This window comes from Heteronotia binoei, chromosome 5, assembly GCF_032191835.1.
Source record: "Heteronotia binoei isolate CCM8104 ecotype False Entrance Well chromosome 5, APGP_CSIRO_Hbin_v1, whole genome shotgun sequence".
Taxonomy (NCBI): domain Eukaryota; kingdom Metazoa; phylum Chordata; class Lepidosauria; order Squamata; family Gekkonidae; genus Heteronotia; species Heteronotia binoei.
Window position 1 is genome coordinate 4,686,949 of NC_083227.1, and position 13,750 is coordinate 4,700,698.

The window sequence follows — 13,750 nt, forward strand, 5'->3', positions numbered from 1 at the left end:
ACTCATCCACTTGCAGCTGCTGGAATGGCCTTGGGTCAGCCATAGCTCTGGCAGAGGTTGTCCTTGAAAGGGCAGCTGCTGTGAGAGCTCTCTCAGCCCCACCCACCTCACAGAGTTTCTGTTGTGGAGGGAGAAGATATAGGAGATTGTAAACCACTCTGAGTCTCTGATTCGGAGAGAAGGGCGGGGTATAAATCTGCAATTCTTCACAGTTATGGATGGATTTACTTCCTTTACGGTCTGCCCTTCTTGCTGAGATTCAGGAAGGATGACAGAATCTAACAATCAAAGGGTTGTAAAATCGACACAGGACTAGGATTATAGAATCAGGAGGGGAATAAATTCAGGGATTCCGAACCTGATGGCTTTCAAACTGTAGGAGGCAATGTAAGTTTATTTAGGACCACATCTGGTTCAGTTTAGTAGTCATTCTCAATTCAGGTGATATGGTTTGAATGTATTTTATTCTGGGTATTTTACCCATGTTTGTAAGCTGCTTGGAGCTCCCTAAGGAAGGAAAGTGGCTAATAAAAGTTAAAAATGAATGGATTAATTAAATTAACACCGATCTTGGTGACTCTTTGTTCCTTCTTTGCCATTTCCTAATCCTATTTTCTCTCTCAAATAAGAAAAGTTGTGGAAGAAATTCACAGTCCTGGCTAAAAGGCACCTTATCATTCCTTGAGGGGGGGGCGTAGAATCTCCCTTTGTTCCAAGGGCCTCCTCCCTTCCCCTGGACTTTCAGAGTGTGGGTCTTTAACCTGCCCTACCTCTAGGGAGCCTAAACTAATGGGTGTTGATGGTGCTAATCTCCCTTTGAATACCAGCCCCAAAGGTGCTTTGTGGACTGGCTAAAAGATATGCACCACAGCAGTCATCCTGTCTGAGGGGGTCTTTTACATTTTTATTGTGCTTTATTGACTGCCACAGGTTTCCCTACACCAAAGACACACCCTCCCCCTCGCTAGCTATGGTTCCCCTCTTCCTGCAGACAGATCAAAATGGGAAGCCATTTTAATCTGTCTGTCTGTAGCAGCAGAGAAGAGTGAGAGTCCACGAACACCTGAAAGGCTAACAGAATTTGTGGCTGCATAAGAGCTTCTATGAGTCATTGAATCTGAAGAAGTGAGCAGAAGACATTGGATTTATATCCCGCCCTCCACCCGAGAGTCTCAGAGCGGTTAGCAATCTCCTTTATCTCCCTCCCCCACAACAGACACCCTGTGAGGTGGGTGGGGGCTGAGAGGACTCTCACAGCAGCTGCCCTTTCAAGCACAACCTCTGCCAGAGCTATGGCTGACCCAAGGCCGTTCTAGCAGCTGCAAGTGGATGAGTGGGGAGTCAAACCCGGTTCTCCCAGATAAGAGTCCACTTTCTGTGGGTAGAAAGGCGGGGGGGGGGGGTATTGCATGACAGAGCAGACAGATCCGGTCTGGATGCTCATCCTGTACTCTATGCGTGGGCAGTGGGACAGGTGCTCAGACAATTTGTGAGGGGGCCCCGAAGTTTTCAACTGCCTAGGGGCCTCCACAGTGTTTAATCCAGCACTGGTTCAGATACAGCTAAACTGGGGTCAGCTCAGCGATCAGCTCAGCATCTACTTAAAATGCTTCTTGAATTAGAATTGTCATCATAAAGCTTTCCTCCCCTCATACTTCTAAAGTTGCTTTCTCCTACGTGGCCACAGTGGCATAAGGAAGATTTCCATTTGTCTGCTTCATATATTTTGGTCATCTCCCCATTTTTTGTGTGTGTGGGGGGGACATTAGAAAGTTTGTCAGATCTTACAATTCAGCAATGGAGCCAGAATGAAGCATCTGGGTGGGGTAAGAAAGAGCACAATAAAATTTAGAGGTTCCAGAGCTCCGCTCCTGTGAGCTCCTGCTGCTAAGCAAGGATTTTGGTCTGGGAAGACCATTTCGTGTGCAAGAACCTGCTTCTGTGTGAGCAGCCCATAACCAATGCTGGAAACGGAACCCTCCCCCTCCTCTTGGTATGTCTCATTTGGGCTTGGAAGGTGGCTTTGCCCCTTCCCTTTCCCATCCTGGCTGATATTCGATGAATCCTAAACAAGGAAGCCCACATTTGTAATCAGCGAATAACAGTAATGATAATAATAATTACAAAGAAGTGCCTTGGTGAGTCTGAGGAAATGGCAGATGGCCTCAGAAACATTGATTGATTGATTTTAGTCTATTTCTATTCCGCCCATTCCCTGTAGGGCTCAGGGCGGAGTACAACATACGATAAAACAAAAAAATACAATAAAACCACTCTACAAACAAACAGCTCAACAGCACTCAGAAAACTTAACCATATCCTCACGTATTGCCCAGCCTGGCTGTCTCAAATCATGATACTTTGGGGGTGGAGCCAGGAGACACTGGGGTGGAGCCAGGAGCAAGGGTGTGACAAGCACCATTGAACTCCAAAGGGAGTTCTAACCATCACATTCAAAGGGACCGCACACCTTTTACCTGGAAATAATTATTCCATAGGAAATAATGGATAGGGGCACCTTCTTTCGGGGGGGGGTGTGTGTCATAGAATTGGACCCCCTGGTCCAATCTTTTTGGAAACTTGAAGGTACTTTGGGGAGAAACACTGGATGCTATGCTGAAAATTTGGTGCCTCTGTCTCAAAAAAACAGCACCCCCCCCCCACCTGGGAATTGACAACCCTACTATATAGTAAACAAATCATTGCCGAGAGCAAGAAATTCCTTAGTCCAGGGGGCCTGGATAGCACTTGATACAGAAAATCAATCTATTTAGGATTTTAAAAACCTCATTAATTGCAACAGTTTGGAGAGAAGGATATATATATTTTCCAAAAATACTAAGAACAAGAGGGGAAAAACATCTCACGCAAAGCTGTCCTATAACTTATCTTTCCAGAAATGGAACATTTCCTTCTTTTAGATTTCTGCCCCCTTGTGGAAAGAAATGGCCCAAGGGAGACAGCATTATCTCATTCTGCGGGCGGGACCTCCATTGTGATTCTAGAGGAAGGAGTTCTTAGCATTGCAGGCTCATTTGCACTCAGGAATAACAGGGAGATAGGGACCTCTGAGACCCCTTTGATGCATGAAGACTGGGGCAATGTTCCCTCTAAGCTGTGGAGTCTTGTGAGCGACTGCATCAATTCCTTTGCTCTGGGGCAAAGAGAAAAATGTATGTGCTGGAATCTAAAAAACGGTGATCTAGCTCATGGTAACTCAGCTTAGAGGGAACACTGCTCTGGGGGTACCCCACATCGGGAGGTTAGGATGGGGCTGCAGCCAAGGCAGGCTGGACTTCCCTTCCCCCAGCCCACACCCCTTTCTTAACTCATCCCACCCCCCAAAAGGCCAGCTTGGGTTGTTGGTTTGCAGAATGAAAAAGACCAGCTTCATTTTCATATCAGTTTCATACAGTTAACTTTTCTTACACTGATTATCGCTTATCCCCGACAAACTCCGCTTACAAAGCTGAACAAAACTGGTGCTTAACAGAGTTACCAACCTCTAGGAGACTGAAGCCAAAATAATCAATCAACTAAGAAAGTTTCCTACAGTGCCAAAGAAATCCCTGAGAGATTAATCCAGGCCATCCTCAGAAGGCCCCCACTTTGCGCTGAAATACTTTCTGCAAGCACTTTATTCAAGGAATACAGGATCTTCTCTTGAGAGAGGCTGAGAAGACGCTAGAGACATTTAGGGCACTGCATTCTGTGAACTGTGCAGTGGATAAATGCATGAAAGAGATGTGATTTATTGATAAATGAGCATAAGAAATAATATTTTGATCTGTAATCTCCTCATTGGATCTTAAATTTGTACCATTTTGCGCTCTGAGCTCCGTGTGGCTCTACTCACTGTACTGGATTCCTCGTCCGATGAAGCGTGCTTGGAGCACACAAAAGCTTACGTTCTGAATAAAACTAAGTTGGTCTTAAAGGCACCACTGGACTCCTGTTTTCTTCTGCTACTTCAGACCAACAAAGCTGCCCACTTGGATGTAGCAACATTTGTGAGTTTTGTCTTCACAGTAGTTGATTATGGTGGCTTTAGCTGTTTCCATGACGAATCTCTTGGTTTGCATCCTCCAGGTGGGGCCTGAAGTTCTCCCAGAATTAGAACCCACCTCCAACGTGGCGCAGAGTGTTAAAGCTGCAGTACTGCAATCCTAAGCTCTGCTCATGACCTGAGTTCGATCCTCGGGGGGAAGCTGGGTTTTCAGGTAGCTGGCTCGAGGTTGACTCAGCCTTCCATCCTTCTGAGGTCGGTCAAATGAGGACCCAGCTTGCTGGGGGGAAAGTGTAGCGCAGGGGTGGCCAATGGTAGCTCTCCAGAAGTTTTTTGCCTACAACTCCCATCAGCCGCAGCCATTGGCCATGCTGGCTGGGGGTGATGGGAGTTGTAGGCAAAAAAAAAACATCTGGAGAGCTAACGTTGGCCACCCCTGGTGTAGATGACTGGGGAAGGCAATGGCAAACCGCCCCGCAAAAAGTCTGCCGTGAAAACGTTGTGAGACCAATGTCGCCCCAGAAAGGAAACGACAGGTGCTTGCACAGGGGATCTTCCCTTCCCTTCCAATGTAGAGAGATCAGTTCCCCGGGAGAAAATGGCCCACCCAGGACAGCCCCGGCTTGCAATGATCCCCCCCTCCTCCCCCTCCAGAACCTAAAAGTTTATCCCCCCCCCCTTCTCCTCCTCCAAGACTTACTTGCAAGTAAACCTCCCCGGGATGCGGCTGCTGCAAGGCTCCTCTCTCCTCCTGCTGCTTCTCTGCAGCCCCCACCCCAGTTCTCCTGAGCTCTGCAAAAGCAACCCCCTCCCCCTGGAAAAGCCCCCTTCCTCTCCTGCCCCCCCCACTGCTGGCGCAGCCTCTCTAGCAAGCAGCTCGGCGGCCTTAACCCTTTCCCTGCTGCAGAGGGGCTTTCTTGGCTGCCTTCAGCCGCGCCTTGTGCTGCTCAGTGGGGATGCTCGGGAGTAACTCTGCTGCAGGGGGCTGCGCTCCTCCTGGGGAATCCCCGGTGCTCTTCAGCCAGCTCAGGAAAAGGAGGCTGCAGCTGGGACCCCCTCCTTAATTCCCCCCCCCTCCTAGAATAAGGACCGTCAAACACAAGGGGGGGGGAGTTAGTGATGGTGAGCTCAGGCTCTTCGTCTTCCAACAGACTGTTGAACGGTTCTGTTGCCCCCCTGGAAAGAAAACCGCTTTGGAGCTCCTGGCCTGTCTTTGCAAGCGCAGGGAAATGCGGATGGCCACTTGGGGGTCCGGCAGGCGACGGTGCACAGCTGGGGGGGGGGGGCAGGGGGCTGAAGGCGAAGGACCCCCGGCTGGAGGAAGGGGGTCAACTGCAGGGTCTCTGCTAGGCTGGCCAACCTCTTGGCGGGGTCTCTCTCCAAATTAAAATTTATCCCCAGGCTGCAGAGGTCAGTTCCCTTGCAGAAGATGGCTGCTTTAGAGGGAGGTGTCTCTAGGGCATTATGTTTCCTGGAGACAGTTTGGTGCAGTGGTTAAGTGTGCGGACTATCATCTGGGAGAACCAGGTTTGATTCCCCACTCCTCCACCTGCAGCTCCTAGAATGGCCTTGGGTCAGCCATTGCTCTCTTATCTGGGAGAACCGGGTTTGATTCCCCACTCCTCCACTTGCACCTGCTGGAATGGCCTTGGGTCAGCCATAGCTCTCATATCTGGGAGATCCGGGTTTGATTCCCCACTCCTCCCCTTGCACCTGCTGGAATGGCCTTGGGTCAGCCAGAGCTCTCTTATCTTGGAGAACCGGGTTTCATTCCCCACTCCTCCACTTGCAGCTGCTGGAATGGTCTTGGGTCAGCCATAGCTCTCTTATCTGGGAGAACCGGGTTTGATTCCCCACTCCTCCCCTTGCACCTGCTGGAATGGCCTTGGGTCAGCCATAGCTCTCTTATCTGGGAGAACCGGGTTTGATTCCCCACTCCTCCCCTTGCACCTGCTGGAATGGTCTTGGGTCAGCCATAGCTCTCTTATCTGGGAGAACCGGGTTTGATTCCCCTCTCCTCCACTTGCACCTGCTGGAATGGCCTTGCGTCAGCCATAGCTCTCTTATCTGGGAGAACCGGGTTTGATTCCCCACTCCTCCACTTGCACCTGCTGGAATGGCCTTGGGTCAGCCAGAGCTCTCTTATCTGGGAGAACCTGGTTTGATTCCCCACTCCTCCACTTGCCCCTGCTGGGATGACCTTGGGTCAGCCATAGCTCTGGCAGAGGTTGTCCTTGAAAGTGCAGCTGCTGTGAGAGTCCTCTCAGCCCCACCCACCTCACAGGGTGTCTGTTGTCGGGGAGGAAGGTAAAGGAGATTGTGAGCCACTCTGAGACTCTTCGGAGTGGAGGGCAGGATATAAATCCAATGTCTTCTTCATGCTCTAAATCATTCTTAGACTGTAGGAAGCACCACAAAAATCGTGCCTCCATGGATTTGTGGCACCACAACTGTGGGAAAACATGTTTCTAAAGCATGGATCCTCATGATTTTTGCTTTGGATCCTCCCAACCTCAGCATAAAATCTTTAACCATGTCCATAGCCAGAGCTCGGAGTCCAGAAATAGTGGCTCCACAGCCTCACTGCAACACCATGGAGCCAAAACAAGGTTCCAGATCGCAGATCCTCACAGATCTTCATGATTTCTGCATTCAGTCATCCCAAGCTCACCATCAAATCAGATATCACGTCTGTGGGCAGAGATCACACCTCAGAAATCACAGACCCACAGATTCATGGACTCACCATGGAGCCAAAACAGGGTCCCAGACCATGGATCCTCATGATTTTTGCTTTGGACCACCCCAAGTTCACCATCAAGTGACATACTGTGTCCATGGGCAGAGCTTGCACCTCAGAAATCACAGATTTATGGCCCTGTGAAAACACCATGCAAGAAAACCATGACTCCCAAGCAGGTATCCTCATGGAGCTTCATGATTTTTGCTTCGGATCCCCTCAAGCTCACCATGAAGAAAGATCATATATCATGTCCACGGGCAGGGTTTGCACCCTGGAAATCACAGGGTGATTATTTACCTTTTTCTTTCAGCCCAAATTAATCCTACTTCCAGAATGCTTTTGGCTTCAAAGTGGTGAAACCCCAAAAAACTCACAGCAGGCTGAACTAGGGAGGGATTAGGGTTGAGAAACACCACTCCTGAATTGCTTCTCCCTCTATATTTACACCAGCAGCAGAGAGGCTGTAGAGGTTTGTGACCCTCAAATTGTCTATTCCTTCCTAAGCTCTGGGAAAGAAACTGTGTTCACCAGTTCTGAAGGTGTCAGAGTTAGACGGGCAGATCACCTAAAGTGGTGAGTTCCACAGAGGAGGAGAAACGGAAAAAGTGCCCTTCTTTGTGTAACCACGTTCTAGCCTTTTTGAACCAACACCACCAGGTCCTTTGAAGAACCTCGTCAGAACCAGCTATAAGAAAGTTCCACCCTTTTTTGGAATCTCTGAGGAACATGAAAGTTAGATTTGTGCCTCAGGGCCTTTCCACATACAGAGCGTTGATGAGATTCCTCCATTGGGTGGATTCTTCTATTCTTCCAAACACAGTTTTATTAAACTCAAGGGGAAGGGGACAGGGGAATGGAGAAGTAATACCACGCATACACACAGGGCTTTTTTCATAGAAAAATCACAGCAGGAACTCTTTTGCATATTAGGTTGCACCCCATGACATCACCATTGTTTCACATAGGGCTTTTCTGTAGAAAAAGCCCTGCAGGAGTTTATTTGCATATTAGGCCACACCCCCTGACACCAAGCCAGCCGGAACGTCGTTCCTGTGCGTTCCTGCTCAAAAAAAGCCCTGCATACATACTTCAATATTCCATCTTATATAATTGCTCTGAGCTACATTAATCGTCTGTCTTCTTCTTAAGTTTGCATCACTAGATTTCACAATAGTCTATAATAAAAGCCTTCAATTCATAAACCAATCTTGTACCAAATCAATCATTTAATCTGATACAGTTGTAGAATGGTTGCCAAAGTTCTTTTAAGACCCACTTGCCCTCTTCCTTCATTGTCTGCTAAAATGTCCATTTCCACTGCTTCAAATTTTTTTTTTCAGAATCTCCTCTTTTGATGGTATTTCTGCTTTCTTCCAATATTTCGTGTACAATACCCTAGCAGCTGTATTAACATGAAGAATTATATGTTTAACATTTCTATCCAATACATCAGACATAATATTAAGCAAAAACATTTCTGGTTTAAACGGCAGTGTCAACACCGACATTTTCTCTAACAACTCATGTATCATCAACCAATGTCTATTAGCTCTTTTACAGGACCAGCACATATGAAAAAAAAAATACGTTCATTGTTTTTACATTTCCAGCATTCATTACACATCCCAGGATACATTTTCGCCAATTTCACAAGTGTTACGTACCATCTATAAACCATTTTATACAAATTCTCTTTAAATGATACTGATTTTGTTATTTAAATATTTATTTTCCAGACCTTCTCCCATTTTTTCAGCTCAATGGGAGGTCTGGAAAATAAATATTAAAATAACAACATCTAAGAGATCAGTTGCTTTCCTAACCTTAAGATCCCATTGCCCATCCTTGCTGTCTTCTTATGGGATCTTTCTGGGTTTTTCAGCATAGCTAATGCTCTTCACACAGTCCCAGCACTTACAAAATTTCTTTCTGATTAGAGTAAGGGTTTTCTTTCCCCCTGTAGATTCAAGCATTTTATAGAAGTTGGCATCTTTTCAGTACTTTTTATGGTCTGTGCTTGTCTTTTAGGTGTGAAATGGGGAAAAGCTCTTTTTACAGGCTAAGCAGTTACATGGATCCCCCTAAAAACATAAGAGAAGCCATGTTGGATCAGGCCAATGGCCCATTCAGTCCAACACTCTGTGTCACACAGTCGCCAAAAAAAACTCCCAAGTGCCATCAGGAGGTTCACAAGTGGGGTTAGAAGCCCTTCGACTTTGCCCCCCCCCCCGCTCCCGCAAGCAGCAAGAATACAGAGCATCACTGCCCCAGACAGTTCCAACAATATGCTTTGGCTAATAGCCACAGATGGACCTCTGCTCCATATTTTTATCCAGTCCCCTCTTGAAGCTGGCTATACTTGTAGCCGCCACCACCTCCTGTGGCAGTGAATTCCACATGTTAATCATCCTTTGGGTGAAGAAGTACTTTCTTTTATCCGTTCTAACCCGACTGCTCAGCAATTTCATTGAATGCCCACAAGTTCTTATATTGTGAGAAAGGAAGAAAAGTACTTCTTTCTCTACTTTCTCCATCACATGCATAATCTTGTAAACCTCCATCTTGTCACCCCGCAGTCGACGTTTCTCCAGGCTAAAGATCCCCAAGCGTTTTAACCTTTCTTCATAGGGAAAGTGTTCCAAACCTTTAATCATTCTAGTTGCCCTTTTCTGGACTTTTTCTAATGCTATAAGATCCTTTTTGAGGTGCGGTGACCAGAATTGTACACAGTATTCCAAATGAGACCACACCATCAATTTATACAGGGGCATTATGATGCTGGCTGATTTATTTTCAATTCCCTTCCTAATAATTCCCAGCATGGCGTTGGCCTTTTTTATTGCAATCGCACACTGTCTTGACATTTTCAGCGAGAGCCGGTTTTGTGTAGTGGTTAAGTGTGCGGACTCTTATCTGGGAGAACCGGGTTTGATTCCCCACTCCTCCACTTGCACCTGCTAGCATGGCCTTGGGTCAGCCATAGCTCTGGCAGAGGTTGTCCTTGAAAGGGCAGCTGCTGTGAGAGCCCTCTCCAGCCCCATCCACCTCACAGGGTGTCTGTTGTGGGGGAGGAAGGTAAAGGAGATTGTGAGCCGCTCTGAGACTCTTCAGAGTGGAGGGCGGGATATAAATCCAATATCTTATCTACCACGACCCCAAGATCTCTCTCTTGGTCAGTGTCTGCCAGTTCACATCCCATCAACTTGTATTTGTAGCTGAGATCCTGCTGTGGGTTCCTCTACACAACACAAGAGTACCGCTCTGATTGAATCTCTTTCAATGCAACAAACATTACAATTCTGTCTTCCCTGTGTGGGATATCAGTTGCCATCAAGAGTGCTTCTGCAACAGCATCTCTTTCCGCATTCTGAGATTTCTCCCCTATATGAGTTCATAGATGCTTTTGAAAACTCTCGCACTGACCGAACCTTTTTTTTATCAATCTGAGCGGTCCAACGTTTCCTCCCTATGTGTGGGTTCTCTGATGTAATTGAGTGCCACTCTAAATGAATCCTTTTCGACACTCTGAGCACTCAAAGGTTTCTCCCTCTTGGATTCTCCAATGCATCACTCTGTCCTCGCTACTTCTGGGGCCTGTCCCATCGCCTGCTCTCTTTACCCTCATTGGGACCTCCGGGATGACAACTGCCACTGCAGTAACAGAGTGTGAAGGGCCAACACCGCATCAGTGAGTACAATGGTGGAGGAAGAGGGGTCTCATTCATCAGGATGGTGTCTTTGTGTCATAAAAGCCTCCCTTGGGGCCATTTACTAGTCTGGGTGCGGCAAGCCAGGTCAGACATTGAGAAATCAAAAAGGTTCTCCACTGTGTGTGTTCTCCCATGCTCTTGAAGATTCCCTCTCTCCCTGAATCTCTTTCCACAATCTGAACACACAAAATGTTTATCTCCTGTGTGTGTTCTATGATGCTTTTGAAGATTGTCACGGAAACTGAATTTCTTTCCACACTCTGAGCATTCAAATGCTTTCTCCCTTGTGGATTCTCTGATGATGACATTGAAGACTGGCCCTCCGACTGAATTTCTTCCTGCACTCTGGGCATTCAAAAGGCTTCTCCCCTGTGTGGGTTCTCTGATGATGTTGAAGAGTCACCATCTCACTGAATTTCTTTCCACACTCTGAACATTCAAAAGGCTTCTCCCCTGTGTGGGTTCTCTGATGACGTTGAAGATTGGCACTCATACTAAACCTCTTTCCACACTCTGAACATTCAAAAGGCTTCTCCCCTGTGTGGGTTCTCTGATGACGTTGAAGAATGCCACTGCTACTAAACCTCTTTCCACACTCTGAGCATTCAAAAGGCTTCTCCCCTGTGTGGGTTCTCTGATGATCTTGAAGAGTCGTCCTCCCACTGAATTTCTTTCCACACTCTGAACATTCAAAAGGCTTCTCCCCTGTGTGGTTTCTCTGATGACGTTGAAGATTGGCACTCCTACTAAACCTCTTTCCACACTCTGAACATTCAAAAGGCTTCTCCCCTGTGTGGGTTCTCTGATGATTCTGAAGATGGCCACTCCTACTGAACCTCTTTCCACACTCTGAACATTCAAAAGACTTCTCCCCTGTGTGGGTTCTCTGATGATCTTGAAGAGTTTCCCTCTCACTGAATTTCTTTCCACACTCTGAACATTCAAAAGTCTTCTCTTCTGTGTGAGTTCCCTGATGACGTTGAAGATGGCCACTCCTACTAAACCTCTTTCCACACTCTGAACATTCAAAAGGCTTCTCCCCTGTGTGGGTTCTCTGATGACGTTGAAGAGTCCCCCTCTCACTGAATTTCTTTCCACACTCTGAACATTCAAAAGGCTTCTCCCCTGTGTGAGTTCTCTGATGAAGTTGAAGTTGGCCACTCGTACTAAACCTCTTTCCACACTCTGAACATTCAAAAGGCTTCTCCCCTGTGTGAGTTCTCTGATGACGTTGAAGATTGACACTCCTACTAAACCTTTTTCCACACTCTGAACATTCAAAAGGTTTCTCCCCTGAGTGAGTTCTCTGATGAAGTTGTAGACTGTCACTCCGACTGAATCTCTTTCCACACTCTGAGCATTCAAAAGGTTTCTCCCCTGAGTGGGTTCTCTGATGATCTTGAAGATAGGCACTCCGGCTGAATCTCTTTCTGCACTGTGAGCACTCAAGAGGTTTCTTCCCCGTGTGGGTTCTCAGTTGATGTTGAAAATAGCCACTCCGACTGAATCTCTTTCCACACTCTGGGCACTTAAAAGTTTTCTCTCCTGTGTGGGTTTTTTGGTCCAGCTGGAAAATTCTACTCTGACTGAATATATTACTCATTACTGAGTATTCGGATGATTTCTCCTCTCTGTGTATTGTTTGGTGCACAAGGAGCTGTGATCTATTTCTAAAATACTTTCCACACTGAATGGATTTCCTTGCCTTCATTATCCTGTGCTTTGGAATATGTACATTCTGCTTTCTTCGATCACACTTGTCAACAGTACCACTGACTTTCTTTCGCTTAGGTTTGCCTTGTTTCCTGACAATTTTTTTCTTCAAGTTTTCATTTTTAACTCTCTGTGGCATTTTCTGATGAAGTTCCTCCCCCTCCTCATTCCTCTGATAATCCTCTGCTGGAATAAAGAGAGAGAAACTGTTAGTAACTGGGAAAGGGGTTAAGATCTAACAGCATCTATATGACTATAGGAGGAAAGGATTGGCAGCCCTTTGGTCTCATCCAGTTTGGCTGATCTCAACCACACATCCACCTTTCCCCAAGAATAATTAGTATTTAAGGACACCTCCCCCACCCGTGAAGACCTTCAGCTGAACTTTCTCAGAGGGATCTTCTGAGCCTCCAGATTTCAGGCTCCTAGAAGGCCTCTCTCCCTCAACACCCACTAGCCTGTAGGATTGTACCAAACCAAATGTTGGCCAGAAGGGAATCAGGAATCAGGAATCTCCTATGCTTATTCCTGGCCTGTTCCCTTGACGTAATTGTGCAGGATACTCACTCTCAGCCAGCTCATTCAGGAAGGAAATATGCTCTTGGGATTCTTTAGGACAGGGGTGGCCAACGGTACTGAAAGTGTCAAGACAGTGTGCGTTTGCAATAAAAAAGGCCAACGCCATGCTGGGAATTATTAGGAAGGGAATTGAAAACAAATCAGCCAGTATCATAACGCCCCTGTATAAATCGATGGTGCGGTCTCATTTGGAGTACTGTGTGCAGTTCTGGTCACTGCACCTCAAAAAGGATATTATAGCATTGGAGAAGGTGCAGAGAAGGGCAACTAGAATGATTAAAGGGCTGGAGCACTTTCCCTATGAAGAAAGGTTGAAACGCTTGGGACTCTTTAGCTTGGAGAAACGTCGACTGCGGGGTGACATGATAGAGGTTTACAAGATAATGCATGGGATGGAGAAAGTAGAGAAAGAAGTACTTTTCTCCCTTTCTCACAATACAAGAACTCGTGGGCATTCGATGAAATTGCTGAGCAGACAGGTTAAAACGGATAAAAGGAAGTACTTCTTCACCCAAAGGGTGATTAACATGTGGAATTCACTGCCACAGGAGGTGGTGGCGGCCACAAGTATAGCCACCTTCAAGAGGGGTTTAGATAAAAATATGGAGCACAGGTCCATCAGTGGCTATTAGCCACAGTGTATGTGTGTATATAACATTTTTTGCCACTGTGTGACACAGAGTGTTGGACTTGATGGGCTGTTGGCCTGATCCAACATGGCTTCTCTTATGTTCTTATGTTCTTAACGGTAGCTCTCCAGATGTTTTCTGCCTACAACTCCCATCAGCACCAGTCAGCATGGCCGATGGCTGGGGCTGATGGGAGTTGTAGGCAAAAAACATCTGGAGAGCTACCATTGGCCACCCCTGATTTAGAAGAACTCTCCAGTGTTTCCTCAAATGCAAGGCGGTACTTTGTCTCACCCATATTCTCTCTTACATTTCTGGATTCTTTTGCAGAGAGAGAGAGAGAGAAAGTGATCATTCATACATAAGGAAA

At 46.7% G+C, this 13,750-nt stretch overlaps 2 protein-coding genes across 2 annotated transcripts in view; both read right to left on the minus strand.

The window, feature by feature from the left end:
• The window catches only part of LOC132570898 (zinc finger protein 850-like), a 35,624-nt gene extending 23,562 nt beyond the window's left edge, over positions 1-12,062 (minus strand). Inside the window, exons 1-2 of the mRNA XM_060237536.1 lie at positions 10,740-12,062; positions 6,753-6,884 (exon numbers count right to left, since the gene is read on the minus strand). Of these exons, the coding sequence (XP_060093519.1) occupies positions 6,753-6,884; positions 10,740-12,062 (1,455 nt within the window). The remainder of the gene's footprint in view (positions 1-6,752; positions 6,885-10,739) is intronic.
• The window catches only part of LOC132571576 (zinc finger protein 420-like), an 895,908-nt gene that overhangs the window by 482,658 nt on the left and 399,500 nt on the right, over positions 1-13,750 (minus strand). The window lies entirely within an intron of this gene.